General features: G+C 43.0%; 1 protein-coding gene across 1 annotated transcript in view; it reads right to left on the bottom strand.

The window, feature by feature from the left end:
- Positions 1-2613: 2613 nt before the first annotated feature.
- Positions 2614-27144, bottom strand: part of sned1 (sushi, nidogen and EGF-like domains 1) — a 140993-nt gene continuing 116462 nt past the window's right edge. Inside the window, exons 21-28 of the mRNA XM_080185265.1 lie at positions 19592-19757; positions 18965-19047; positions 17877-17975; positions 17431-17547; positions 16926-17013; positions 16427-16503; positions 10801-10836; positions 2614-6012 (exon numbers count right to left, since the gene is read on the bottom strand). Of these exons, the coding sequence (XP_080041391.1) occupies positions 10811-10836; positions 16427-16503; positions 16926-17013; positions 17431-17547; positions 17877-17975; positions 18965-19047; positions 19592-19757 (656 nt within the window). The 3' untranslated portion in view covers positions 2614-6012; positions 10801-10810. The remainder of the gene's footprint in view (positions 6013-10800; positions 10837-16426; positions 16504-16925; positions 17014-17430; positions 17548-17876; positions 17976-18964; positions 19048-19591; positions 19758-27144) is intronic.

Genomic DNA, 27144 nt, shown 5'->3' with positions numbered 1-27144 from the left:
TTTAATGTTTTAATGTTCTTTCCTCTAATTGTGATTTTACAACAGTGGACTTGATATGGAATTTAAATAAAAACTGGAAAGTAAGTTGAAATTTCAAAATCAAGGTAAATAAGTTGAAGATTGAAATAACCAATTTGAATTTTGAATAATCGTGGGTTCAAATTTTGTTAGGTAAGGATTTAAACCTTGGAAGGAACCATGTGCTTTTTCCTTTGTCTTGAAGAAGTTGTTTGAGACTAAGTCAATTCATTTGGCTCCTAGCCAAAAGTATTTTTGTGTTTTGTTTTAGGTAGATGGTTCGTGAGTGAATGTAGCTTCAAGACTCCAAGATTGTTTATCACAATCTAGTGATAATTGAGACTTGAAGAGTTTGGTTCATTCGGATTTTCTCATTGTTAACTTTCGAATTAAAGTGATTGGTTCCATTTAAGTGTTACAGTTTCTGACATTTAATTGATAGGATAAATTGAGCGCACAAAATAACTTGTAAACGGGAAATTGCCTGAACTTATAAGAGGTAAATAAGTTTAATTTTGACTAATAAAGGGTAATGGAAAGGAAGTCTGTATGGGTTTTATGTTTCAAAGAGAGATGTATTGAAACATGTTCTGTTTATGATGTGACCATTTGAATGTGAAACAATGTTACAAAGTAATATCTGTTTGTTTTGTGACTTTCCTGTACTGAGTAAATGTTATTTGTGGTAATCCTCTTGTTCACATGTAAAGTTTGTCAATTCAGTGTATATAAATGCTAATATGTTGGGAATTAATTTTTCTGAAAAACTAAGGGCTCTGGAGAGTGTCAATGACTTTACAACATATGACAGGATTTTTCCTAGTACTTAGTTATTTCAGGTTAAAGGAGTTAAAATGCTTAAAGGGGAGCAAATAAACCATTTGTGCCAATTATGTTATTCATAAATAAAATTGGTAAAGTGGAAGAATGATGGAGAGTTTTTGTTAAACTGATGGAAAACAAATGAATTACTTTTAGTTTGTACTTTGGTTACATTGTGTTATTTGGGTCATAAAAGGACATAGTATGTGTATGCCAGAAGGGGATAGATTTTGAGCTGTGACTGTGGAAGTTTAAATCTAAACTGGTAAATTTGGGTCATTTTTAAATAACAAATACTTTGGAGAGTTAAACCTACTTCTTTAGCACTTTTTGGGTGCATGACCCTCCAACATCCAAATTTAAATGGTCTGTATAAATTATTTATATACAGGATTATTGTCCTGTGCATAATTCTGAGCCTAAAATGGTGTTCAGAATATGTGATTGTTTGTATTTGTGGGTAACTAGCTTATTGTAGTATTGGGGCTTAGAATATGTGGTTGTTTGTATTTATGGCGTATTGTTGTCTGTAGCTTCTGGAATATCAATATGTTGTGGGGATGTATTATTAGTGTGCATGCCAATGTCTGGGTCTTGCCTGACTACTGAGTGACTGGGGAATTCCTGACAGACAGGAATCTGGTCCTGAGTTTGTGATTCATCATGCTTCGCATTCAGGATCGAAGGAAGGTATGTGCCTCTGGTGCCTACACACATGGCCATGGGGGACATACCCAGAGATCGGTGTGGCAGCACCTGACAGGACTCTTATTGACCAGGGGGATCAAGTCCTAATTGATTGATTGGCAATGACCAAAAGGGGTGTGAAACCTAACCAGGAACGAGTTACAACAATGGTGACCATCACCAACGATGACCAGTGCGAGGAGCCACCACACCCGAGAAGGGCAGAAGGAAAACCAAACTCGAAATGCCAGGCCAAACCAGAGAACTAGATTACGCGAAGATGACCGAGACCGATGCACAGATAAAGGTTAGTGTTTGCTTGGGTACTTGCCGGTCACACAAGGTTAGGTCAAGGTCTCGTATTGGACTTGAACTTTCGTATTTTCCTATAAGATAACTTATTTTTGGTTGAGTGGCTGCTTATTGATTGTGTGGGCACGAAGAACCGTAAGTTGTCCTTTTTCTTTAACTAGGGGTAGGCCCATATGCTGGTAAAATTTGGCTTTGGATTGATCCTGGGGCCATGTTTGGGCCTGACTCCCGGACCAAATATCCCGGACCGGATATTTTGGCCCTGGAGGGAGTGCAGAGGAGGTTTACTAGGCTGATACCGGAGTTGAGGGGATTGAGCTATGAGGAGAGGCTGAATAAACTAGGCTTGTACTCGTTAGAGTTTAGAAGAATGAGGGGAGATCTCATTGAGACGTATAAGATGATGAATGGGATGGATAGGATAGAGGTGGAGAGACTCTTCCCGCTCAAAAAAGACAGTAGGACTAGGGGGCACAGCCTCAAGATAAAGGGGAGGCGGTTTAGAACGGAGTTGAGGAGGAACTTCTTCACTCAAAGGGTGGTGAATCTCTGGAATTCTCTGCCTGTTGAAGTGGTGGAGGCTGCCTCGCTAAATATTTTTAAGAAGCGGGTTGATGGGTTTTTGATAAGAGAGGGGATTAAGGGTTATGGGGAGAGGGCGGGAAAGTGGAACTGAGCCACAACAGATCAGCCATGATCTTATTGAATGGCGGGGCAGGCTCGAAGGGCTAGATGGCCTACTCCTGCTCCTATTTCTTATGTTCTTATAAAAGGGGGGAGTGAAGTAGGGAAAGGGTTATTGAATTTTGTACCTAGAATACATCACAAACGTAACCCTTCATCATAGCTGATCTTCCCAGGCTTATATTGCTCCTGGTGTTAATGTAAATTATTTGCTCATGTCTTTCATTCTTTAACTCTCATAAAGACAAATGGTCAGATGTGAACATAGATGGTCAGGTGTGAATGTTATTTTTCAGACATTGCAAGCCTTGCCTGTTTATGTTAATCACACAAGTAACTTCAAAGACAAAGATGCTGAAGCAATTGCAGGCGTTGTAGTTGAAGAAGGAGGATCAAAGATTTTGACTGGAATTGGAAGTTTATGTCATACTTGTTACTAAGACTCATGATGTATAAATACCCGCTTATGTTGGTGTTCCATGAGAAGTCTGGCAGTCCGTTCTGAGGAATCAGTTCTCCCAAAGCTCTGGAATAAAAGCCAGAACTTTGAAAAAGACTCAGTAACAATCTCAGTGGAAGTATTTTACCGACAACAATGTTGATATAACCAAAGACTACGTACGTGGGTGAACAGCTAGCTAGTGTGCTTGGAGGCCTATGTAATACTTAGATGGCCCGAATTAGCAGACAAAGTGAGCAGTGCAAGGCTGAGCCTGGTTGCAACAAACACTAGGGAAGAGGTTACGAGGAGCCGAAGAGAAATAAGAAGGACAGATAGTTCTTGGGATAGTCAACACCCTGCCTTGTTTAATGTAAAACCTAAACCATACAATATTGGAATGTAAATAATGCCTCACCTATGTGACTTACAATGTATAAATATAGCATGTATCTTCATCTAGGGTACAGTCTGCCTTAAGGAACCTTCACTGAGGCTGAGCTCTCCCAATGCATTGACTAATAAATGATTATTCTGGACTGGCTCTCCTGAGTTTATTTCATATAATAATCTGCTCCACAACATCAGGAATTGGATAAAAGGATCCAATTAAAGAAAAGGAAAAATGGTTGAACAGAAAGGTGATGGAATAGACCTCTGCATAGTGTGTTTTCTCAGTAAGAAGTCTCACAATACCAGGTGTTTTCTGGCAGGGAAGTGGCTCGCCATTGGGCATCAGCAAGAACTTCCCGTCCCACCAAAGTCTACGATGTTTTGTACGGCTCATCCATCCCACTGCCGAGGAATTTGCTATGGGAGGAGCTGCCTTCGTGGGACTGGAAGATCCTATTGGCAGGAAGGGCTAGAAAATTCCACCCAGAAACTTAAGAACAACACATAAAGACATTAGGGAAATTATGGGAAAGGTTGGATGTATACCCAGCAGGTGAACCAAAGGGAAACATGGGGAAGTTATCATGTAAAGAGACCAAGTGGTCACAGGATGGACTGAATAAGTACAAGAAGGAAAACCAAGAATGAAGAAAAAACATGAACAGTCCAAGGATCATGAAAGACTTGGATCAATATGTTATCTTCATGTTATATGTGGAAAAGTGGCAGCGTGTTAAATGAGAATAGTATTTCAGAGTTGTAATATGTCACTTCATATTGCAGAGTGGGGGTTGGGAGAGACGAGCAACAGTTTCGCTGTGCCAACATTGTTTATCAATGTCAAAATACAATAAAGTTCAGTCTCTTGAGAGCAATGGGAATGAAAAAAATCAGGCAGTTTCCATATTGAGCAACTGATCTGCATGCCAGTTGTTCAGCAAAGCTGAAAATCTAACCACATTTTTTTTATACACTGTTGTATAATATCGTGTCACACAAGCTGTGCTGGTTTAGGAACTGTCACGTGTCAGAAATGTCCAGTTGAATTTCTGACAAATTTACAACCATAAAATTCTACTGTAATTAAATTCTGAGTGTCCCCTTACACAGTATCCATAAAGTCAGGAATCACAAGAACATACAAATCTTCGTCCAGGTGTACAATTTCCAACAATTAGTACATTCTATCTAGTCAGACACTCATCACAATGACAAAAGAAAATACAGTAACAAGAAGCCTGCTTCTGGTTTTGATGTGATAAAGTGTTGCCATGTCAACGATTAAGCTGAGGAGGTGACAAGGCTATAAAAACCCATCTTTGGTAATGCAGCCCAGAGATCAAGATGTCTTGTCCTTTTAATAGTTTTGGGGGGGGGCATTGGTGAACTACGACTCCCCATATGTGAACTGGGTCTCAAACTAGCTGCTGTTGGCAGGACTTGAGACTTTCCACTGAAACAGGGAAGGCTGAGAGTAGATTTAATTGAGGTTTTTATAATTATGGAATGCTTTTGACAGCAAATAAGGAAAGATGGCTATGGAATCAGTAACAAGGGGTCACCAATTTAAAACCATCACCAAGCAAGTGGGGAGAGAGAGATGAGGAGACACTTTATGTAGAGTACACCATTAGAGACTGTTGCATCTTGTAAAGGAAGAAGAGAAAGGCACAGGCTTATGTGAAGAGCTGGATAGTTAAATTAGTTTTAGATTGTTCTAGCAAAAAGTCAGCAGTGAATTTATATTTCATAAAATCTATGGTTCAATGATAAGTTCTTCTTCTAATGGAGACGTAAGTATATTCAGTTAGGTACACAAGTGTCAATTCTGTAGCCACAGTTGAACTTTAGCTCATACGGATGAGATGAAGGTATCCCCTCTCTGATGAAGGGTGGTTAGCATAATCCAATTGAAGGAGAGGCATCTATAAGTTCTCTTGTGCCCTTAACCAGGTCCCATGAATTTTAATTTAAGATAGTCAGGGCAATCTTAACCAAGTCTCAGCAAATAAGTGATAAGTGCATGCCGCAGAACTGTTGTAATATTTTAATTTCTAACTAGCACAAGCTTAACATGAATGGAAATACCACACTGGCACAGTAAGGGAGGTAGAGTTAAGCACACTGTCAGGCAGACTAAGGGACTCTGTACTATACACAATATATTGGAGCTACACTTACTTGATTGAAGTCTGAGCGAGCCTACCACTCTGACAACACAATTCAAATTCCCAGCAGCCTTGTCTCAAGGCGTGAAGAATTGACACACAGCAGACACAGAGACGTGAATACACAGACATATTCACACTCAAATGCACCCATATACCACAAGCATCCATTCATTCACTCATTCACTCATCTCTCTGTTCAAACACAAAAAAAAGTAAGAGTGTGTGCATCTGCTCTTCCCTCCCTCCTGTCCACACACACAATCTTCTTCAGTTAGTTATGTATTGATCAAATTTCAACTGTCCTGATTTTTTTGGACTCTGACATCCCCAAATTGAACACAGTGATACTAAGACATTATGGCTAACTTTTCAATAGGTGGCCCCGTCTTTACAATGCGTTAACTTGTGTTGGATTTGATTAACTAGTACCCATTCTTCTGATGTCTTCAGATTTGTGATCTCCTTACACACATCAGCCAGAAGGCCCTAAAACATAAAGAATATCTCGGTGTGAATTAAGGGAGATTCCAGCACTTCAAGAACCTTCTTATTACAGTAAAATTGTGCAAGGGGCAAAAAATGTTTTGGGTTATTGAGAAACCTAGGCAATGGGCCTAGGGCCCACAAAACCAGGTGGCACCAAGACTGAAAAGAGTAGAAAGGAAGTAGATTCACAAAGTAAAAGCTACCTGCCAACATGTGAAAGTTTAAAAAGTCTAGCTGTGTCATAGGAAGATAGGATGACTGTGGAAGGCAGGTTTGAGGTACTAGAAAAAATGATATATAATAGGAGGCAATGCAATGAGGCTTGATTTAAATCAGTGAAGCTGTTGATAGGAGGTACAATGTAGTAGTTGAAGAGAAAACGCTTCAAAGAAACAATGGCCAAAATGGTATCAATAAAATACAAGATAAGAAAGGCTCTAAAGAGGAGGGAGTCAGAGTTGGGAGTTAGACGCAAGAATAGAAACAGCTATCATATGACAAGTACGTTATTGTGTCTTTTTCAAAAGTGCAACAATTCTCCCCACCCTCAGATAAGTGTTATCATATTCTGAGGAAGATAAGACTCTTGCAGAAATAGTGTTCCTTGCAAGTATTAATCACACTGCAGATATGTGAAGTGCCATTTAAGATCAGAGGAGACAAGGAGACAGAGATTTAAGAGATGGCTGAAGGAGCTAACGATAGTGGAAGACTTTTTACAAACATTAAGAACAGAATCGGTGTTAAAAATCCTCCAATAAAACAAGATTTTGGCCCAGATCTTCCAATTCGTATTGGAGTGGGAGTGCACACCATTGATCCCATTTAAAACAATGACAGTAACCCCACCCCCGACAATGCTCACCCCCCTACCCCCGACAAGGCTCACACCCCACCCACACCCTGACAAAGCTCAAACCCTCCCGCACCCTGACAATGCACACACACCCCACCCACACCCTGACAATGCACACACACCCCACCCACACCCTGACAATGCTCACACCCTCCCCACACCCTGACAAGGCTCATACCACCCCACACCCTGACAATGCGCCCACCCTCCCCACACCCTGACAATGCTCACACACCCCCACACCCTGACAATGCTCACATCCCCTCCCCACACCCTGACAATGCTCACACCCTCCCCACACCCTGACAATGCTCACACCCTCCCCACACCCTGACAATGCTCACACCCTCCCCACACCCTGACAATGTTCACACCCCCCCCACACCCTGACAATGCTCACACCCCCCCCACACCCTGACAATGCTCACATCCCCTCCCCACACCCTGACAATGCTCACAATCCCCCCACACCCTGACAATGCTCACACCCCCCCCACACCCTGACAAGGCTCACACCCTCCCCACACCCTGACAATGCTCACACCCCCCCCACACCCTGACAAGGCTCACACCCTCCCCACACCCTGACAATGCTCACACCCTCCCCACACCCTGACAATGTTCACACCCTCCCCACACCCTGACAATGTTCACACCCCCCCCCCACACCCTGACAATGCTCACACCCTCCCCACACCCTGACAATGCTCACACCCTCCCCACACCCTGACAAGGCTCACACCCTCCCCACACCCTGACAATGCTCACACCCTCCCCACACCCTGACAATGCTCACACCCTCCCCACACCCTGACAATGCTCACACCCTCCCCACACCCTGACAATGCTCACACCCTCCCCACACCCTGACAATGTTCACACCCCCCCCCCACACCCTGACAATGCTCACACCCTCCCCACACCCTGACAATGCTCACACCCTCCCCACACCCTGACAAGGCTCACACCCTCCCCACACCCTGACAATGCTCACACCCTCCCCACACCCTGACAATGCTCACACCCTCCCCACACCCTGACAATGCTCACACCCCCCCCACACCCTGACAATGCTCACACCCTCCCCACACCCTGACAATGCTCACACCCTCCCCACACCCTGACAATGCTCACACCCTCCCCACACCCTGACAATGCTCACACCCTCCCCACACCCTGACAATGCTCACACACCCCCACACCCTGACAATGCTCACATCCCCTCCCCACACCCTGACAATGCTCACACCCTCCCCACACCCTGACAATGCTCACACCCCCCCCACATCCTGACAATGCTCACACCCTCCCCACACCCTGACAAGGCTCACACACCCCCACACCCTGACAATGCTCACACCCTCCCCACACCCTGACAATGCTCACACCCCCCCCACACCCTGACAATGCTCACACCCCACCCACACCCTGACAATGCTCACACACCCCCACACCCTGACAATGCTCACATCCCCTCCCCACACCCTGACAATGCTCACAATCCCCCCACACCCTGACAATGCTCACACCCCCCCCACACCCTGACAATGCTCACACCCTCCCCACACCCTGACAAGGCTCACACCCTCCCCACACCCTGACAATGCTCACACCCCCCCCCACACCCTGACAATGCTCACACCCCACCCACACCCTGACAATGCTCACACACCCCCACACCCTGACAATGCTCACATCCCCTCCCCACACCCTGACAATGCTCACAATCCCCCCACACCCTGACAATGCTCACACCCCCCCCACACCCTGACAATGCTCACACCCTCCCCACACCCTGACAAGGCTCACACCCTCCCCACACCCTGACAATGCTCACACCCCCCCCACACCCTGACAAGGCTCACACCCTCCCCACACCCTGACAATGCTCACACCCTCCCCACACCCTGACAATGTTCACACCCTCCCCACACCCTGACAATGTTCACACCCCCCCCCCACACCCTGACAATGCTCACACCCTCCCCACACCCTGACAATGCTCACACCCTCCCCACACCCTGACAAGGCTCACACCCTCCCCACACCCTGACAATGCTCACACCCTCCCCACACCCTGACAATGCTCACACCCTCCCCACACCCTGACAATGCTCACACCCTCCCCACACCCTGACAATGCTCACACCCTCCCCACACCCTGACAATGTTCACACCCCCCCCCCACACCCTGACAATGCTCACACCCTCCCCACACCCTGACAATGCTCACACCCTCCCCACACCCTGACAAGGCTCACACCCTCCCCACACCCTGACAATGCTCACACCCTCCCCACACCCTGACAATGCTCACACCCTCCCCACACCCTGACAATGCTCACACCCCCCCCACACCCTGACAATGCTCACACCCTCCCCACACCCTGACAATGCTCACAACCACCCCACACCCTGACAATGCTCACACCCCCCCACACCCTGACAATGCTCACACCCCCCCCACACCCTGACAATGTTCACACCCTCCCCACACCCTGACAATGCTCACACCCCCCCACACCCTGACAATGCTCACACCCCCCCACACCCTGACAATGTTCACACCCCACCCACACCCTGACAATGTTCACTCCCTCCTCACACCCTGACAATGCTCACAACCACCCCCCCCACACCCTGACAATGCTCACAACCACCCCCCCCACACCCTGACAATGTTCACAACCTCCCCCACACCCTGACAATGCTCACAACCCCCCCACACCCTGACAATGCTCACACCCCCCCCACACCCTGACAATGTTCACAACCTCCCCCACACCCTGACAATGTTCACAACCTCCCCCACACCCTGACAATGCTCACCCACCCCACCCCACACGCTGACATTACTCTCATCCCTCCCGCACTTCTTCATCCCTGCTCCACTACCTTTTAGTCCAGCTGATGTTGGAACACAGTCAGCATTGTCAAGGGTATGAACAGGGTGAGCAATATTGGTATTGTCAGTTGTGCAGTGTTGCAGGTGAGCATTGTCGGGGTGGGGGTGAGCATTGTCGGGTAAGTGGGGGAATGTGTATTAGTTACGGCTCCAGGAGTTTGATGAGCTATGTCAGCATTGCCCTGAATGGTGCATTGATTTGACACCAATCTACTTTCTGCTTTATGCCTGCTAATGATATCTGTAAGTAGATCAGTGTTAAAAAGAATGTAACCGTTTGGGTTAATTGCCCAAATTTATGCCTGCAAGTCTTGATTTCAGCATCAATGAGGAGCCATTTCTGAGATGTCGGGCATTCCTGGTTCTGGGATAAATCAATTCCCTGGAATATTCAATGTCATTGCGCCCCTCTATCTCGAATGTCTCTGCACTCACAGCTATTGGGATCAGAAGAACTGGGTGTTTGTGAGAATGTCCTGGGAGAAGTTTCAGGCATAAAGAAGATGCACAAGAATCCCACATCTATTACACTGTCAGAATATTACATATGTACAAATCAACAGAAAATTACGTACATACATAGTGTGGAAATATATACGTAATACATTGAGACTACATACATATCACACTGTGATATTATGCACATACATATGAATCTGCATGAGATTTTAAACATACAAAAGTGTACACACATTGACTGTGATGTAGAAGCACACCTGACAGTAAACATATTTTATACGTAGTATTACACACATGCATATTACACACATGACACTACACATGTACACTTGATATGTATGATACCAATGTGGAGATTTTGTGATAGGAAACAAAATGGATCTCCTCTATTACAAAAAAACATTATTTTTATAATACACATAATATCACAATCAAATACATGTGATGTAATGTGCATTAAAATGATGTGACACATATGTATAAGACGCATATGGCTACACACAAATGCAAACATCCACAAATGTATACATATGTACATTAAACTTGTTTAACCATGAGACAAACTTACCAGTAATTAGTTAATGTCTGAACAACCTTCTGTTTCCTGGGAAAGAGAGAAAGATAATTTTAATAAACTTGGATTGATAACAAAAGCCCTGCTATCCTTGGACAGCACCCAAACCTCATCAGTGTTATAAATATCTATAACCATGTCATCTCCAGGAGCTGGCTATGATCAAATCCTATATATTATTTCATTATGACATTTGAACAGAAGATGAGTATGGTGGTGTATACTCTTGACATTATTGTCTGGCACTATGTAAGGTATTAACCTTTTCACTTCCAAATACTGAGTTGACAGTCTGGGTGTTGCTGGTGTGAAATTATTAAAGAGAAAGCCATGAGCCTGCTGTGTTGAACAACTATTTTTTAATTCATTAGTTGCCCATCCCAAGTTGCCCATGAGAATGTATTGGTGAGCTGCCATCTTAAAATGCTGCAGTCCATGTGCTGTGGGTTGACCCACATAAAATGTTTTAAAAAATCATCTATTCGTGGAGATGCGAATATTAATAGCAAGGCCTAAATTTGTTGCTCATCCTTAGTTACACTCAAGTGGTAGTGTGCTGTCTTCTTAAAGTCTTGCAGTACATGTAGTGTAGGTACACCCATGGTGCTGTTAGGGAGGGAGTTTCAGAACTTTGACCCAGTGACAGTGAAGGAACGGTAATATATTTCCAGGTCTTGAATGATGAGTGGGTTGGAAGGGAACTTGCAGATGGGTGTGGGTGTTCACATGCATCAACTGCTCTTGCACTTCTAGATGGTAGTGGTCTTGGGTTCGGAAGGTGCTGTCAAAGGAGACTTGGCAAGTTCCTGCAGTGCATCCTGTAGATGATGCACACTGCTTCCATTGTGTGGCAGTGGTGCAGGGAATGAATGCTTAAGGTACTGGATTATGCAATGATCAAGCAGGCTTATTTGTCCTGGATATTGTCAAGCTTCTTCAGCATTGTTGCAACTGTGCTCATCCAGGCAAGTTCATCACACTCTTGACTTTTGCCTCATAGACGGTGGACAAGCTTTGCGGAATCAGGATACTCACTACAAAATTCCTCGTCTCTGACTTGCTATTGTAGTCACAGTATTTATACGGCTGATAAAGTTCAGTTTCTGATCGATGGTAAACTCTAAGATGTTGATATAGGGAGATTGAACGATGGCAAGTGAAGATGGTTAATTCTTCTTGTTGGAGGTGGTCATTGCCTGGCATTTGTGTGGCACAAATATTACTTGAAACATATCAACCCAAGTCTGGACATTTTCCCAATCTTACTGAATGCAGGAATGAGCTGCTGTAGTGGTGTGAATGGTGCTGAACATTGTACAATCCTGAGCAAACATCCCCACTTCTGACTTTATGATGAGAAAAGGTCATTAATGAAGCAATTGAAGATGGTTGGGCTTAGGATACAATCTGAGATGATTGACCTCCAACCACTACAGCCATCATTTTTTTGTGCCAGGTATGATTCCAGCAATGGAGAGTTTCCCCTCTGATTCCCATTTACTCCAGTTTGGCTAGGGCTCATTCATGCCACACTCAGATCAAATGTTGAATTGATGTCAAGGTGAAATGCTGTCTTGATGTCAAGGGCACTCACTCTTATCTCGGGTTGAGCTTTTTTGTCTATGGTTGAAACAAGGCTGTAATGAGGTCAGGAGCCGAGTGGTTTTGGTGGAACCCAAACTGAGTATAAGTTAGCAGATTATAGCTGAGTAAGTGCCACCTGATCGCGCCATCAACTGCAAGTCCCATCACTTTGCTGATGATTCAGAGTAGACTGAGAGGGCATCTATTGGTCACATTGGATTATAAGAACATAAGAAATAGGAGCAGGAGTAGGCCATCTAGCCCTTCGAGCCTGCCCCGCCATTCAATAAGATCATGGCTGATCTGTCGTGGCTCAGTTCCACATTCCCGCCCTCTCCCCATAACCCTTAATCCCCTCTCTTATCAAGAACCCATCAACCCGCGTCTTAAAAATATTTAGCGAGGCAGCCTCCACCACTTCAACGGGCAGAGAATTCCAGAGATTCACCACCCTTTGAGTGGAGAAGTTCTTCCTCAACTCCGTTCTAAACCGCCCCCCCTTTATCTTGAGGCTGTGCCCCCTAGTCCTATTGTCCTTTCTGAGCGGGAAGAGTCTCTCCACCTCTATCCTATCCACCCCATTCATCATCTTATATGTCTCAATGAGATCTCCCCTCATTCTTCTAAACTCTAACGAGTACAAGCCTAGTTTATTCAGCCTCTCCTCATAGCTCAACCCGTTCAACTCCGGCATCAGCCTAGTAAACCTCCTCTGCACTCCCTCCAAGGCCAAAATATCCTTGCGTAAGTACGGTGCCCAAAACTGCACACAGTACTCTAGCTGCGGCCTCACCAATACCCTATACAGCCGCAGCAAGACCTCCCTACTTTTATATTCAATCCCCCTCGCTACGAAGGCCGATTTCCCCTGTTGTTGAGTAGATGACATCATTGTAGAAGTACTGGAAAACTTGGTGAGAGGCCATTCCCTAACGTGCTCTGAGCATGGTAGGAGAAGGTGTGGTGGAGTGAAATTTACCACAGCTGGGTGCAAAACAGGTGGTCTTGTCCGATATCTTGTCCGATATTCAGTTCCATTGACTTCAATACCTCCCCTTGTCCAATTTCATCCCCAAGGGTTTCAATGTATATTTTGGATAATAAAGAGCAGAGTGTTTGAATGCTCAATAACATGAGTGATTCCACTATCTTGCTGTTACAAAAGTATGTGGGTTTTAGAGGGAGAGTATGTGAGTTATAATGGTTGGTGTCTGAATGTTAAATAATAATGGCTTCCGTTTACAGAGTATTTCAATGTAGGAAAAATAGCCCCAAAATTTTCACAAGGTTGTAAATCAAAAAGGAAATGTTAAGTCGAACAAGGAGTGACTGACAGCTTGATCATGATGATGCATTTGAAGGATAAACCTCATTGAAGAAAGGAATGTTTTGTCCTGATTATTGCTCTTTTTGAACATTGCCATCACATGGGCTTCCCTCCAATTTACAGGGAAAATCCTAAACAAGTGAAAATATAAGCAAGGGGCTCATAGAGCACACTTTCCATTTCTTTGAACACTCATGATCATCAGCAAGCCAACGTGATTTGAGGCCCATTATTTAATGCAATATTATCTCTGCATTTGATGTTTACCAGTTTAGATTCAACTGTCCAATGCTTTAACAGTAACTGAACTTCATCTGGTAGATTCATAGAATCTCTACAGTGTAGCAGGAGCCCATTCAGCCCATCGAGTCTGCACCACCCAGGCCCTATCCCCATAACCTCATGTCTTTACTCTGCTAATCCCCCTGACATTAAGGGGCAATTTATCATGGCCAATCCACCAAACCTGCACATCTTTGGACTGTGGGAGGAAACTGGAACACCCAGAGAAAGCTCATGCAGACACAGGGAGAGTGTCCCTGGTGCTGTAAGGCAGCAATGCTAACCACTGTGCCACCATGCTGCCCACATTGATGCAATGTTGATGCAAAGCAGTCATTGAAAACTTTGGACATTTTGTAGAAGCCAAACTGAGTCTGCCCTGAGAAAATGGCTAACCACCCTACGCAGTTCTTTATAGCCCAATGTTTCCTATTGTAGATGAAGCAATTTTATTATCATTACTATGGTTATCCATTATCCATGCCTCACGTCTTTTTACTTGCTCTGCCGTTACCTTGTGTTGCCTTTAGCTGGATTCAATACCTATCCCTGTTCTCCTGAGAATTTTTTTTTAGTTTGTAAAAGTGTTTTTGGGTTAAGTCAAGTCTTTTCTTGCACATGGTTGTTAATCGTTTGGCTGTTTTATCAGGTATTCTTCCTTTAAAGCTCTGGACACATCTGGATTTGTTTTACCTTAGGACGATATTCTTATTTATTCATAGCCTTAACATGGAATTGAATGATATCATGATCACTATTTCTCATTGTATCTTACTACAACATTACTAATTAACGAGGCTTCATTACAGAAAACCAGATGTAAGACAGCTTTAGTCCTAATTGATTCCACAGCATACTGCTCCAAGAATGTTTCACAAAACCACTTTACAAATTGTGCTTCTAGACCACTCTTGCCAATTTGATTATCTCAGTCTACATGAAGATTCAAGTCCCCCACAATTATTACATTTCCTTTGTTATAAGCTCCAATAATTTCTTGTTTAATGCTCTGCACAATGGTATAATTACTGCCAGGGGGAAGTAAACTGCTCCCACCTTTGCTTTCTGACTGTTGTCATTCCTAATTCCACCCATACTGATTTCTATTTCACAATCTTCAGAGACCAGATCCTTTCTCACTATTATCATATTTTTTATTCATTCAAAGGATGTGGGCTTCACTGGCCAGGCCAGCATTTATTGGCCATCTCAAATTGTCCTTGTGATGGTGATGGTGAACTGTCTTCTTGAACTGCTGCAGTCCACCCACAGAACAGTTGGGGGATTGCAGATTCGTGCATTCAAATTAAATTCCATTTTTTACTTTTATTTCTTGCAATGAGTTTATTTGCTGATGTACATTTTTTTCAACTCTCTACGTCTTCTTGTCCCAATCTGCTTGTCTTTACTTATATCACTATACTGTGACACCCTGACCTTTCTAAGTCTCTCTTTACATAAGCCCTCCCCATACCTAATGGCAGCACAGTGTTTAGCGCTGCTGCCTCACAGTGGCAGGGACATGGGTTCAAATCGAGCCTTGGGTGACTGTGTGGAGTTTACATGTTCTCTCCATGTCTGCATGACTTTCTTCTGGGTGCTCTGGTTTCTTCTCATGTTCCAAAGATGTGTAGTTTATGTGGATTATGATAATGCACAGGGTTACAGGGATAGAGCAGAAGGCTGATCCTGGGTAAGATGCTCTTTTAGAGAGGTGATGGTCTTATTCTGCACTGTAGGGATTCTACAGTATCCCGTTTTGCTAGGTTAAAAGCATGACAAAATGATCGGTCTGTGATTATGCTTGATTAGGTACTGCAGTATTTTGCTGTTACCTTCTGCAGTATGGTTGATCAGGAAACTCTCCCGTTCTTACTGCTTGCCATCAGGCACATTGGAAGAATTTACAGGCTGTTAATCAACCTGTCTGGCCATGTTATGAACATACCTTCCTTGGCCATCAATTCCTGATGTATGAATTGAACCTGCAGCTTCTGGATCAGGGACAGGGATGCTACTCTGCACCACAAGGCCTCCTCTGCTCCTACTATTCCATCTAATCAATAGATTCACGTTTTCTGCCCTTAAACTGCAAATCTAAATGGTCAGGAAATCAGGTCTAGCTTTCAGTTTTCAGCTAATCTGGTTTGGTGGATCAAATTGAATCTCATAATATTGTGGTTACCCAGCCCCAGCAAGAGGGTTTGATATTACACCAAAGTTAAATCTGGTACCTGATCACTTCTGATTCCTTCACTAACATGTACGGAAACAATCATTTAGAATGTCTGCAATTCTTTCAGCCATGCTTCTCATTATTCCAGATGTCTCACCATTTGACTGGTGAAATCCTGAAAAATAAAAAGCTTCTCCATTGCGCAGACACTAGTGGCTGTGGTGCGAATTATTCTGGATGTGAATACTCACGGGGTTTTCTATGTACAACAGGTTCACAAACTTCTTTGTAGCAGGTATCCTGATGAACTTTATAAATTCTTTTATACCTTAAGAACAGAAGTGAAATATTAACACTTATACTCCCACAAAGAGGCTACAAAGAGGAAGTCCAAACTTTCATCTTCTCCTCTGGTATCTACATCTTGCTTAACTTTCCTGCTTTGTCCCTCATATTTCTCATTCCTCTATCTTAATTTAATCAGCAATCTTCACAATTATCCATCTTTGTCAATTCCCAAACCATTTCTTCACATAAACGTCAGGAGGTGCAAGTTTGTATCCTGAGGCCACGCCACATTTCCTCTCTGTTGCCACAGAATACTCTCTACTAATGCAATTTGATAAAGCACTCCATTTTCTCAAAATAATGCCACAATAATCCTCATGTCCTTAATAGCTTAAAGTTTTGAACATTTCATAGACTGATTCCCAGAATGATTCCTGGCCAAAGTGAGAACAAGACACTTACTTAAACTGGAAGACACTGTCCTCCCACACTGGAATGGATTTTGTTTCAGAGTACAGGCGTGTGCAGGGGTGAGGCAACTTCTTACAAACTGAAGGCAAGATGAAAGCAACTTTAATAAATGACCAAGAAACAAACATACCTTTCCATTCAGTTTCCACTAATACCTGACGAAAGGTTTTGTGTTATACCCTATCCTTGCTGCATTATAACATTTTCTATTACATTCTACCCTCACTGAATGTTATAACATTCTCTCCACTATATTGTATCCCCAGTGCAGGTTATAACATTCACAATGTCTGCTACTTCCTTCATTTTGTGTTATCATGCTGTGTCACACTCACCCTTATTTTAATTTCATAAAGTTTATTATATATCATGCTAATTGTCAATTACAACGTTTTCTGCGTTACACATTGTCCTAATTATTTTATCTCTTAGTAATGAGAATGTCACACATCAGATTCCTGAAAATGATAGCATTTGGTTCATACTGTTTTCTTACATAATTCACAGTTTTTCCCCTTGAATCCCGTTTCACAATCACACATATATGAGTCCATCCCCTTCACACAGGTGCCTCCATTTTTACATGGGTTTGAGGAACATTCCCACAGGTCATCTGCAAATACAGAAGAAGGGATTAAAGGTGATGATACATAGAGCTGGCAAACAAGAAGACAAATAGCCATGACGCAGCACAGCAGGATATTGAACCACAACATCACACATGCTACAAACCCTATCATACGTACGCCAGTCCCACTCTCAGTTACCAGTTCCTTTATCTACTCACAGCAAGCCCCACTCTCTGATATAAGCTCCTCTCACTCACACAGTCTATACCACTCTCTGATACCAGCTCCTCTCAGTCACACAGTCTATACCACTCTCTGATATCAGCTCCTCTTACTCTCACAGTCAATGCCACTCTCTGATACCAGCTTTTACCTGGTTTAGTGTTGGTCTCAGATTCTTGGATCTCCAAGGCTAGACTAATACGATTGGTCGATTCCTCCAAGTTTTCCAGTTTGATTGGTGGATCTGGGCCTTGTCAGGAAATAGAATTGTGTAAAATCATTCCATAAAACTCCGCATCACTGCGCTAAAACAGTAGCGCATTGGTTTTCCATAATCAATATTTACTTTCCAGGAATGGACTGAATGAATATATTAATGAGTCAGTTCATTCATGTGGGAGGTGGTGGCATAGTGGCATTGTCAGTTGACTAGCAGCACACAGTAAAAAGTCTGACAGCACCAGGTTTAAGTCCAACCGATTTATTTGATAGTAAACTATCCACATCATAGCAGCACACAGGCCAGGGATAAGGCTCTGGGGATCCAGGTTCAAATCCCAGATGGTGAAATCAGAACCAATAAAATCTGAAACTAGAAGTCTAATGATGAGCATGAAACCATTGTCGATTGTTGTAAAAACTCATCTGGTTCGCTAATGTCCTCATCTAATCTGCCCTCTGAAATGCCACTCAGTTCAAGGGCAATTTGAGACCGGCAATGAAAGCTGGCCCAGCCAGTGACACCCACATCTAATGAATTTTTTAAAAAATGAGTGAACATTTGGCATCATTTGAACTTTAAGTTGAAAGGTGGCACAAAGCAGTGCCGCTGAAGTCAGGGCTGATGTGATGGATGTTAAAGTCCTTCACAGCTCTCACTCTTTCAGGCTTTGCTTCTAATACAAGACTAATGAAATTGTCACATTGTGGACCAATTAGTGAAAGATCAACAAGGTATTCATACCAGAGTTATAATCCCTGGACTAGAATTGAATCAACATCCCAAAGATAAAAGGCCAAGTATTTCTTTGACCAAACCTTTGGCCATTGATTCCTGATATATGTCCCTCTTGTTTAGCTCAGCATCTTTTGTTGGTTATAACACTGTGAAGGATGTTGGGATATTTTTGCATACTAAAGACAGATGATAAAGCTGCTGATTGTATTGTTAAAGCTCAAAGTCTTTGGAAATTTTCAAATGCACCAAACTGTGCAAGCTGATTGCGTTCTGGTACCTACGTGCTCGGTGAGTTATGGGTTTCGGCTGTAGATTGGCAAATGTGGCACTGATTCGCCTTCTCCCGTCCAACATCTCTGAATATCTGAAAATTAAATTCAAACTGATTTACTCTATTTAAATTTATTTGATATAAAGAGAGGCTGAAGCTCTTGTTGAAGCATGGCAGCATTAATATTAATGACTGGGTTGCTCTTGCCACATCAGGCCCTGACTGTTTACCGTATGATATGATGATAAATGCAAAAATGCGCTCTCCACAGCTGTAAATAGCAGAAAATCGTACAGTTCTTCGCACCTTTGTCTGAGCCAATCTTCCCCACTGCTGAAGCCTGGACCCTACTCTATTCAGCCTATAGTCTATTGTCAATGAGTCACTCTTAAGCTCTCAAACTGTTGACAGTCATGAACCTCGGTGTCAAATCTGTGGAATTCCTCACTTCCCTTTGTCTTTATTGTGGCAACATTTCCCCTGCTCTTTTGGACTTCGGTGGTGTCTTCTAGTACATAAGGGGTTATTTTCTAGCTTTGTAGCAGTGATGGAAAGCCTGGATTGGGGATTGAGGATGCCATAGGAGGCAAGGGACTCAAAAGAAGATCCATTTTTAAAACATTAACATTTCACCTACTTTATGACTTGGGAATTGTCTTCATAGCTTGCGTTGTTAATTTCCACCTTGTCAGGCTGTAGTGTGATATGCAACTGGTTGTTGTACACATCCTGATCCACAGGCTCTGTCTTGCCTTTTGAGTTTCCTTGTGTTTCCCCTCGCCTTGTGCTACTTTGAACTCCCACTAACAAAAGGCACAAGATAATTAGTGTCATTACATTGATTGATTCTTACCGTTCTTAGGCTATGTAGGACAGAGTGAAGCAGCTGTGATATCCTATCAACTGGTGAACCACTGGGGAGGCGTGGTGACACAGTGGTTAGCACTGCTGCCTCACAGCCCCAGAGATGTGGGTTTGATTCCTGGCTTGGATCATTGTCTGTGTGGAGTTTGCCTATTTTCCCGTGTCTGTGGGGGTTTCCTCCGGATGCTCCGGTTTCCTCCCACGTGCCAAAGGTGTGCTGGTTAGGTGCATTGACCCAAACAGGTGCTGCAGTGTGGTGACTAGGGGAATTTCACAGTAACTTCATTGCAGTGTTAAGCCTTATTTGTAATTAATAAAATAAACTTTACTTTGAAACTCATTTGAGATAAAGATGTCTTCAAGATGAAACAAGGAATTGAAAAACCTTGCTACATCATGACATCCAAGACCAAAGGACTTTGGGTCACTGTGAAAACCTAGTTGAAAGATCATAGTCATCAAACTTAGGCCCTGTGTTTGGTTTCTGTACAGGTCTGCCATTGCACATGAGCTCCTTCAATCATTCACAATGACTTTTTTGCTGAGCAAATCAACTCGCATTTATATAGTGCCTTTTACATGTTGTATAATCAAACTTTCCAAGGAACATCATAGGAACATTATCAGACAAAAGTGACACCAAACCAAAAAAGACATTAGGACAAATGACCAAAAGCTTGGTCAAGTAGATGGATTCCAAGCGGCACCTTACAATGAAGGAGAAGACAGAGATAGAGATAGAGAGGGAATATCGGAGTTTAGGACCTAGGTAAATGAAAGTAAGGCTGTCAACGACAAGGTGAAAAAAGTAGGGTGAGCTTATGAAGCCAGGATTGGAGTATAGAATTCTTGGAGGATTGTAGGTCTGGAGGAGGTTTCAAAGATAAACAGGAGTGTAAGAATAGTAGACAATTCCACCTGACATTGTCCTAACTTGTAATCTGGTCTTTTTTGATGGGCAAAAATGGCAATGTCAGGCATGTGTGTGAAAATGCATGCTTAGTCAACAGATATTTTGGTCCAAACTTCATTTCTACTGTGAACCTAGTTTTTCACGCAGAATGGTTCCATGAGTACCATCAGTCTTCCAACGCTTTATTCATTACCTACATCCAATGCTAGGCAACGTGTCAGCTTTGATGGAGCACGACATCAGAGAAATGCAGCCTGATCTTGTTTTTGCCCAGAATCGGCCTCGCAGATGGAAGAGGTGGTCAAGAAGGCGTATGGTGTACTGGCCTTCATTAATCGAGGGATTGAGTTTAGGAGTCAGGAGGTAATGCTGCAACTTTATAAGACCCTTGTCAGGCCTCATTTGGAGTACTATGCGCAGTTCTGGTCGCCTCACTATAGGAAAGACGTAGAAGCTATTGAAAGGGTACAGAGGAGATTTACAAGGATGTTGCCTGGACTGGGAGGCATGCCTTATGAAGTTAGGTTGAGGGAGCTGGGTCTCTTTTCCCTGGAGAGACGAAGGTTGAGAGGCGACCTGATAGAAGTTTATAAAATGTTGAGAGGAATAGATAGGGTGGATTCTCAGAGGCTATTTCCCCGGGTTGAAATGGTTGCTACAAGAGGACACAGATTTAAGGTGCGGGGAGGAAAGTACAGAAGTGATGTTAGGGGTAAGTTTTTCACTCAGAGGGTGATGAGTGAATGGAATCGGCTGCCGTCAGTGGTGGTAGAGGCGAACTTGCTGGGGTCTTTTAAAAGACTTCTGGATGAGTATATGGGGTTTTATGGGATTGGGGGTTATAGATAGGTCTATAGATTGGTAGGTGTTGATGTGATCGGCGCAACTCGTGGGCCGAAGGGCCTGTTTGTGCTGTAGTGTTCTATGTTCTATGTTAACCATGCAACCATATTCTTCATCAAGGCACCACAGTGGCACAGTGCTTAAGCACATCTACCTCACAACGCGAGGGACCCAAGTTCAATTCTGGCCTTGGGTGACTGTGTAGAGTTTGCACGTTCTCCCCACGTCTGCATGGCTTTCCTCACACAGGGCAAAGATGTGCAGGTTAGATAGATTGGCATGTTAATGTTCCAAGATAATTAGGTTAGATGGATTAGCAATGATAAATGTATGGGATTGCGGGAATAGGGTGGGGGAAAGGGCCTGGGTAAGGTACTCTGTCAGACAGAGTCTGTGCAGACTCAATAGGCCAAATGGTCTCCTTCTGCACTGTAGGGAGTATGTGCTTCTATGACTCTATGAACAGGGAAATGGGCAGGCAGGCATATTTCTGAAATTCCTCTACCGATCCTCTTTACCCTAAGTTACAACACTTCAAAATACATAATTAAAGATTGGGAAGGCATTATAGAATTGCAAGTTTTTACTTTCCAGTTCCACGATAGCAAGTAGAATACGTATCCAAACAGTAGAGCTAAAGTGCAAAATGAAGTGAACACAGGAAATCAAAAGGACAAAACTAAATTAACTAAATTACTGGAAATATAGTTTTAAGAGCAGGACATGATCTACTAAGTCCTACTGTGTGACTGCTAACCACACCATTCTAATGCAACATCCAACTCCATGGTACTGACTTGGCAAGTTGCTATTTAAATCTATCTAAAAATTGCAAGTGTATTTCTAGCAATTGTTTAGTTTTCTTATTCTGCACTGTATCTCAGCGAATCCCCCCAAAATATACCTTTGGATCACTTCATTTCTTATTTACATGCTGCCCTTTGGCAACATCACCCACAGGCATGGGATTTAGCCTTCTCATTGAACATATCCAGCTCTACTATGCCACTGTTTCACTCGACTCAACTGTCAGTCTATCAAATATTGCATATGCACAATTGTTCCCACTTCAGGAAGACCAAGGTCTTGATTTTCATAACCACTACTCCCACTGCCACTTATTACATCCCCATCAATGGCCACAAATCACACTGGCCCTGACCATTTGTAAACTTGCACTGTTCAACCATGAGCTGAACGTTGAATCTCAGGTCTGGTCCTGGTCCAAAATCACTGACTTTGACCTGTATCAATATTCCATGGGTCATTTCTTTCTCTTAAAGGTGCTCCATAAATGCAAGATGCTGTTGTTGGATTGCTGGAGAAGTTAAGTCAATTAGCCAAAAGCCAATTAGTCAAAACATGTCCAGATACTTTTTGACACAACACAGGGAAATGTTTAAAAGCAAATAAAGACATTTTGATGAAAGATGAATCTGTATATGGGACCGTGAGCAACACTGGGGAGGCAGTGGCATAGTGGCATTGTCAGTGGACTAGCAATGTGGAGACCTGAGATAATGCTCTGGGGATCTGGGTTCAAACCCCACCATGCAAATGATGAAATCTGAATTTAATAAAATTCTGGAATTTGAAGTCTAGTGATGATCATGAAACTATTGCCAATTCTCTTAAAAGCCGATCTGGTTCACTAATGTCCTTTAAGGAAGAAAACCTGCTGTCCTTACCTGGTCTAGGCTATGCGTGACTCCAGACCCATAGCAATGTGGTTGACTCTTAACTGCCTCTGAAATGACTAAGCAAGCCATTGAGTTCAAGGAAAATAAGGATGGGCAGTAAATGCTGGCCCAACCAGTGGTGCCCACAATCTATGAGTGTAAATGAATTAGAGAGTCTCTAAAGCATAACAGGTAATCTGCTGGTATGCCCAGATCTTATACTGGTAATCTTGTCTGGGTTTTCCTTTAGTTGTTCACTTCCGGTGATGAACTGTGAAGTTGCCAATCTTGATTTTGTTCCTGGTTTGATTTGGGAACTTGTCCTGGAAGCAATAACACTATTCAGTGCTCAAGGAGCTGGAATGGATCAGGTTTGTCCTCAATTGCGCCTCATCATTGCACCTTTGTGTGCAATGACTTCATAGGGCCTTAGGCCAATATAAATCCTTTTAACCTTGGCTGATTGCTATGTATCTTCTGTGGGATCCTGGATGACAGCTTGTCCCAACTGTAAACTTGAAGAATATTGTGCACATTGATCATCTTTGCTTGCAGTTGGAAAATATGTTCTTTAGTTTCTGAGTGAGTAAAAATGGGTAAGAGTAGGTAAATTTGTATGTACTGCTCAGCTGAACACAGATAGGAACCAGCTTGCTGAATGTTCAGTCAAAACATTCTGGATATTTTGATTCAAGGTTATGTACTGAGTTGATAGGAGTAGTTTCTGAGGTTGTTCAGCCTTGTGATGCCTGACTGATCCCATGGATCGTTACTAGTGTGAGGTCACAACATGCCAGTAGACCTGCAAACACTGGGCCTTCAGTTTCCACAATGTAGAATATCTGTGACGCCCAGGAGGACTGATTGTACTCAAACTCCAGGACTATGGACCCTCCACATGGAATTAATGAACTGTTGACGTTGAAAGTTCCACAGCAGTAGGTTTCACCATGCGCTTGCACAACTGAGGATACATGTCTTTTGAAATTCATAAAGGCAGCACATTGGAACTTGCTCTGTGTCAATTTTGGCCAATGACAAATAGTTACCAACCTTCTTAGGGCAGATAATGTGAATATTGGTAAAGACTTCAAATGTAATGCTGGCATCTATGTTTTCATGATGTAGAGATGCCGGCATTGGACTGGAGTAAATACAGTAAGAAGTCTCACAACACCAGGTTCAAGTCCAACAGGTTTATTTGATAGTAAATGCCACAAGCTTTTGGAACGCTTTTCCTTCATCAGGTGAGTGGAGAGGTGAGTGGAACTCTCCACTCACCTGACAAAGGAACAGTGTTCTGAAAGCTTGTGGCATTTACTATCAAATAAACCTGTTGGACTTTAACCTGGTGTTGTGAGACTTCTATCTATTTTTGCCACAGATTGACGATGTGAAACATGTTCAGTGCACTTCATCTCCTCTTCCACATTGTAATTTTTTGTTTTTTCAGTCACCTCATGTGTATGTTTCTGATGGGGCATCGGATGGTCATCCTTATTGCTCAAAGGTACCTGTTGTGTACGGTCTGTTTGCATCAGTGCGTGGCTCTTTGAAGCTGCATCAGTCTTTGCTCTAGTGCACTGTGCTGCGAATGGCCCTTTCTGGCACGTGCCTTGCAGAATTGATGAAAAGCTGGGCATTTCCTTTGTGCATGTAGAAGACCACACCTTCCATATGTCTTGCTAGGTTTGGGTGCTTTGGCATCAACAACTGAGGTTCTACCAGGACATGTGAGTTCTGTCAATCTACAATAATGGTTTTGTACTTCCATCCTTCACTGGCTCTTCAATGCTAGACATTTTGGGCTTGTCAAGCAGACCTTGCTGTAATGCTTCCATGGGAGTGGATGCAATATCCAACTCAATAATTCTGCCTGCAAGCTGTGCGATTGAAAAAATCGCAATACATACCCTTTAAATCTGTATCTGCTGACAAAATGGTCAATGGATTTTATATGAATACAAAAGTTTAACCTGATTTTGAATCTGTCTTCCAAAGTAGTCCATGTTTTTGGGAACTGTTAGCTCTTCTGCTGTTATACTTGACATGATCAGCCTGTAGAGACTTTCATTCCCAATTACTAGGCAAATTTTCATGGCTTTCTGGTCGGGGTCAGACACATCTGAATCAAGAAACCATAGCTCTCTGTGCTGTTTAAAATCTTTGAATTTGGACAGCAGGTCAACAGCATCCTGGTTCAAACTGAGGAATTTTGTAGACATTCTGACAACGTTCCCTTGACTTTCTCTCTTCTGTAGTATCAGGAATGAATATTGCTGCAGATACTTTCGAGGGCTTTTCCAAAGCTCTGCCTTTGAAGATGAGTTACAGTGGGAACACATCATGAGTAATGGTGTCTGCTTTTTATTCAATTTATTGATCAGCAATTCCCAAAGCCACCCCTTCTCTGGCCCAATTTTTATAATTTTTGTTTTGGTTTGACTCTCCCGTACTTGCTTAAATCCAGCAGCCCAGAACCTGTTCACTCACATTCCCTGACTGAGCTAACCTGACGTTAGTGATCTTGAGGAGTCATTGCACACAAAGGTGCAATAGTGAGCTGTAACTGAGGACAAATCAGATTCATTCTAGCTCCTCAATCACTATAAAGTACCATTGTGTCAAGGACAAGATGTTGAATGAAACCAAGAACAATATCCAAGAATGACAAACTCACAGATCACTGTGAGCAGTTAAAGACACCAGCAGATAAGGTTACCATTAAAAGATCTGGGTGTTCCAGCAGATTACCTGTATGTTTTAGAGACCCACAGATACATCAATCCTGTGTATTTTATGTATTGGCAACTAAAGGTAAACATTATTGTAAATGGTCTTATTTCTTTAAGAGGAGTTAAAGTATTTTTTTAAAAAGGGGGTGTTGTAATATGCATTTAAGGGATATGAGCATAACATCACTCGAAGGGAAATGTCACGTGATTCAGTATTAGTTTCACTATTGCTTTGAGCAGAGCACACATGTACACACACTTCCGACATCTTCAAGTTTTATACTGATGTATAACTGCTCTTATGAGCCTAATCTTAATAAGTGAACCCAAGTGTTTATCCAATCCCTTATAAGCGATTGATGCTTTGTGTCTTGTATAGTGAGTAAGCCAAGGGTATTATATAATTGTAATAACATGACAGTGTGTGTGTTCTGCTCAAAGCAAGAGTGAAACTAAGACTGGTCACATGACACATTTCCCTTCCAGTGATGTCATGCTGAGATCCTTACAGGCATATCACAACACCTTCAGTCTCTATCCCATCCACTCCTCACTCTGTATCTTCTCTTCAGTCTTCCCTTCTGACGTATATTCTTTCTTATATCTCCTCAGTCTGTCTCCCCCTCTAACACCTCGCTCCCTGCTTGCATTTCCTCTTCCAGCATGTATCCTCTCTTTATCATCTTCTCTCCTTTAACTGTATGTTGTCCCATCTCCCTCACTGATCTATACGTTCTTTTTATCTCTGCCTTTCCCATTTCTATCTCAATCGCTGGAAGAGAAATGTGTCATGTGACCCAGTTTTAGTTTCACTTTTGTTTTGAGCCGAACATGCACACACTGTCATGTTATTATCAGCCTCCCATCCATTGACTCTGTCTATACTTCCCACTGCCTCAGCAAAGCAGCCAGCATAATTAAGGACCCCACATACCTTCGGGAAAAAGATACAGAAGTCTGAGGTTATATACCAACCAACTCAAGAACAGCTTCTTCCCAGCTGCTGTCAGAGTTTTGAATGGATTTAGCTTGCATTAAGCTGATCTTTCTCTACACCCTAACTATGACTGTAACATTACATTTTGCACTCTCTTGCTTCCTTCTCTGTGAATGGTCTCTTTGTCTATATAGCACGCAAGAAACAATACTTTTCATT

This window comes from Carcharhinus amblyrhynchos, chromosome 3 (genome assembly GCF_965287045.1).
Source record: "Carcharhinus amblyrhynchos chromosome 3, sCarAmb.v2.hapA, whole genome shotgun sequence".
NCBI classification, from domain to species: Eukaryota; Metazoa; Chordata; class Chondrichthyes; order Carcharhiniformes; family Carcharhinidae; genus Carcharhinus; species Carcharhinus amblyrhynchos.
This window is presented reverse-complemented; position numbering and strand designations above follow the sequence as displayed.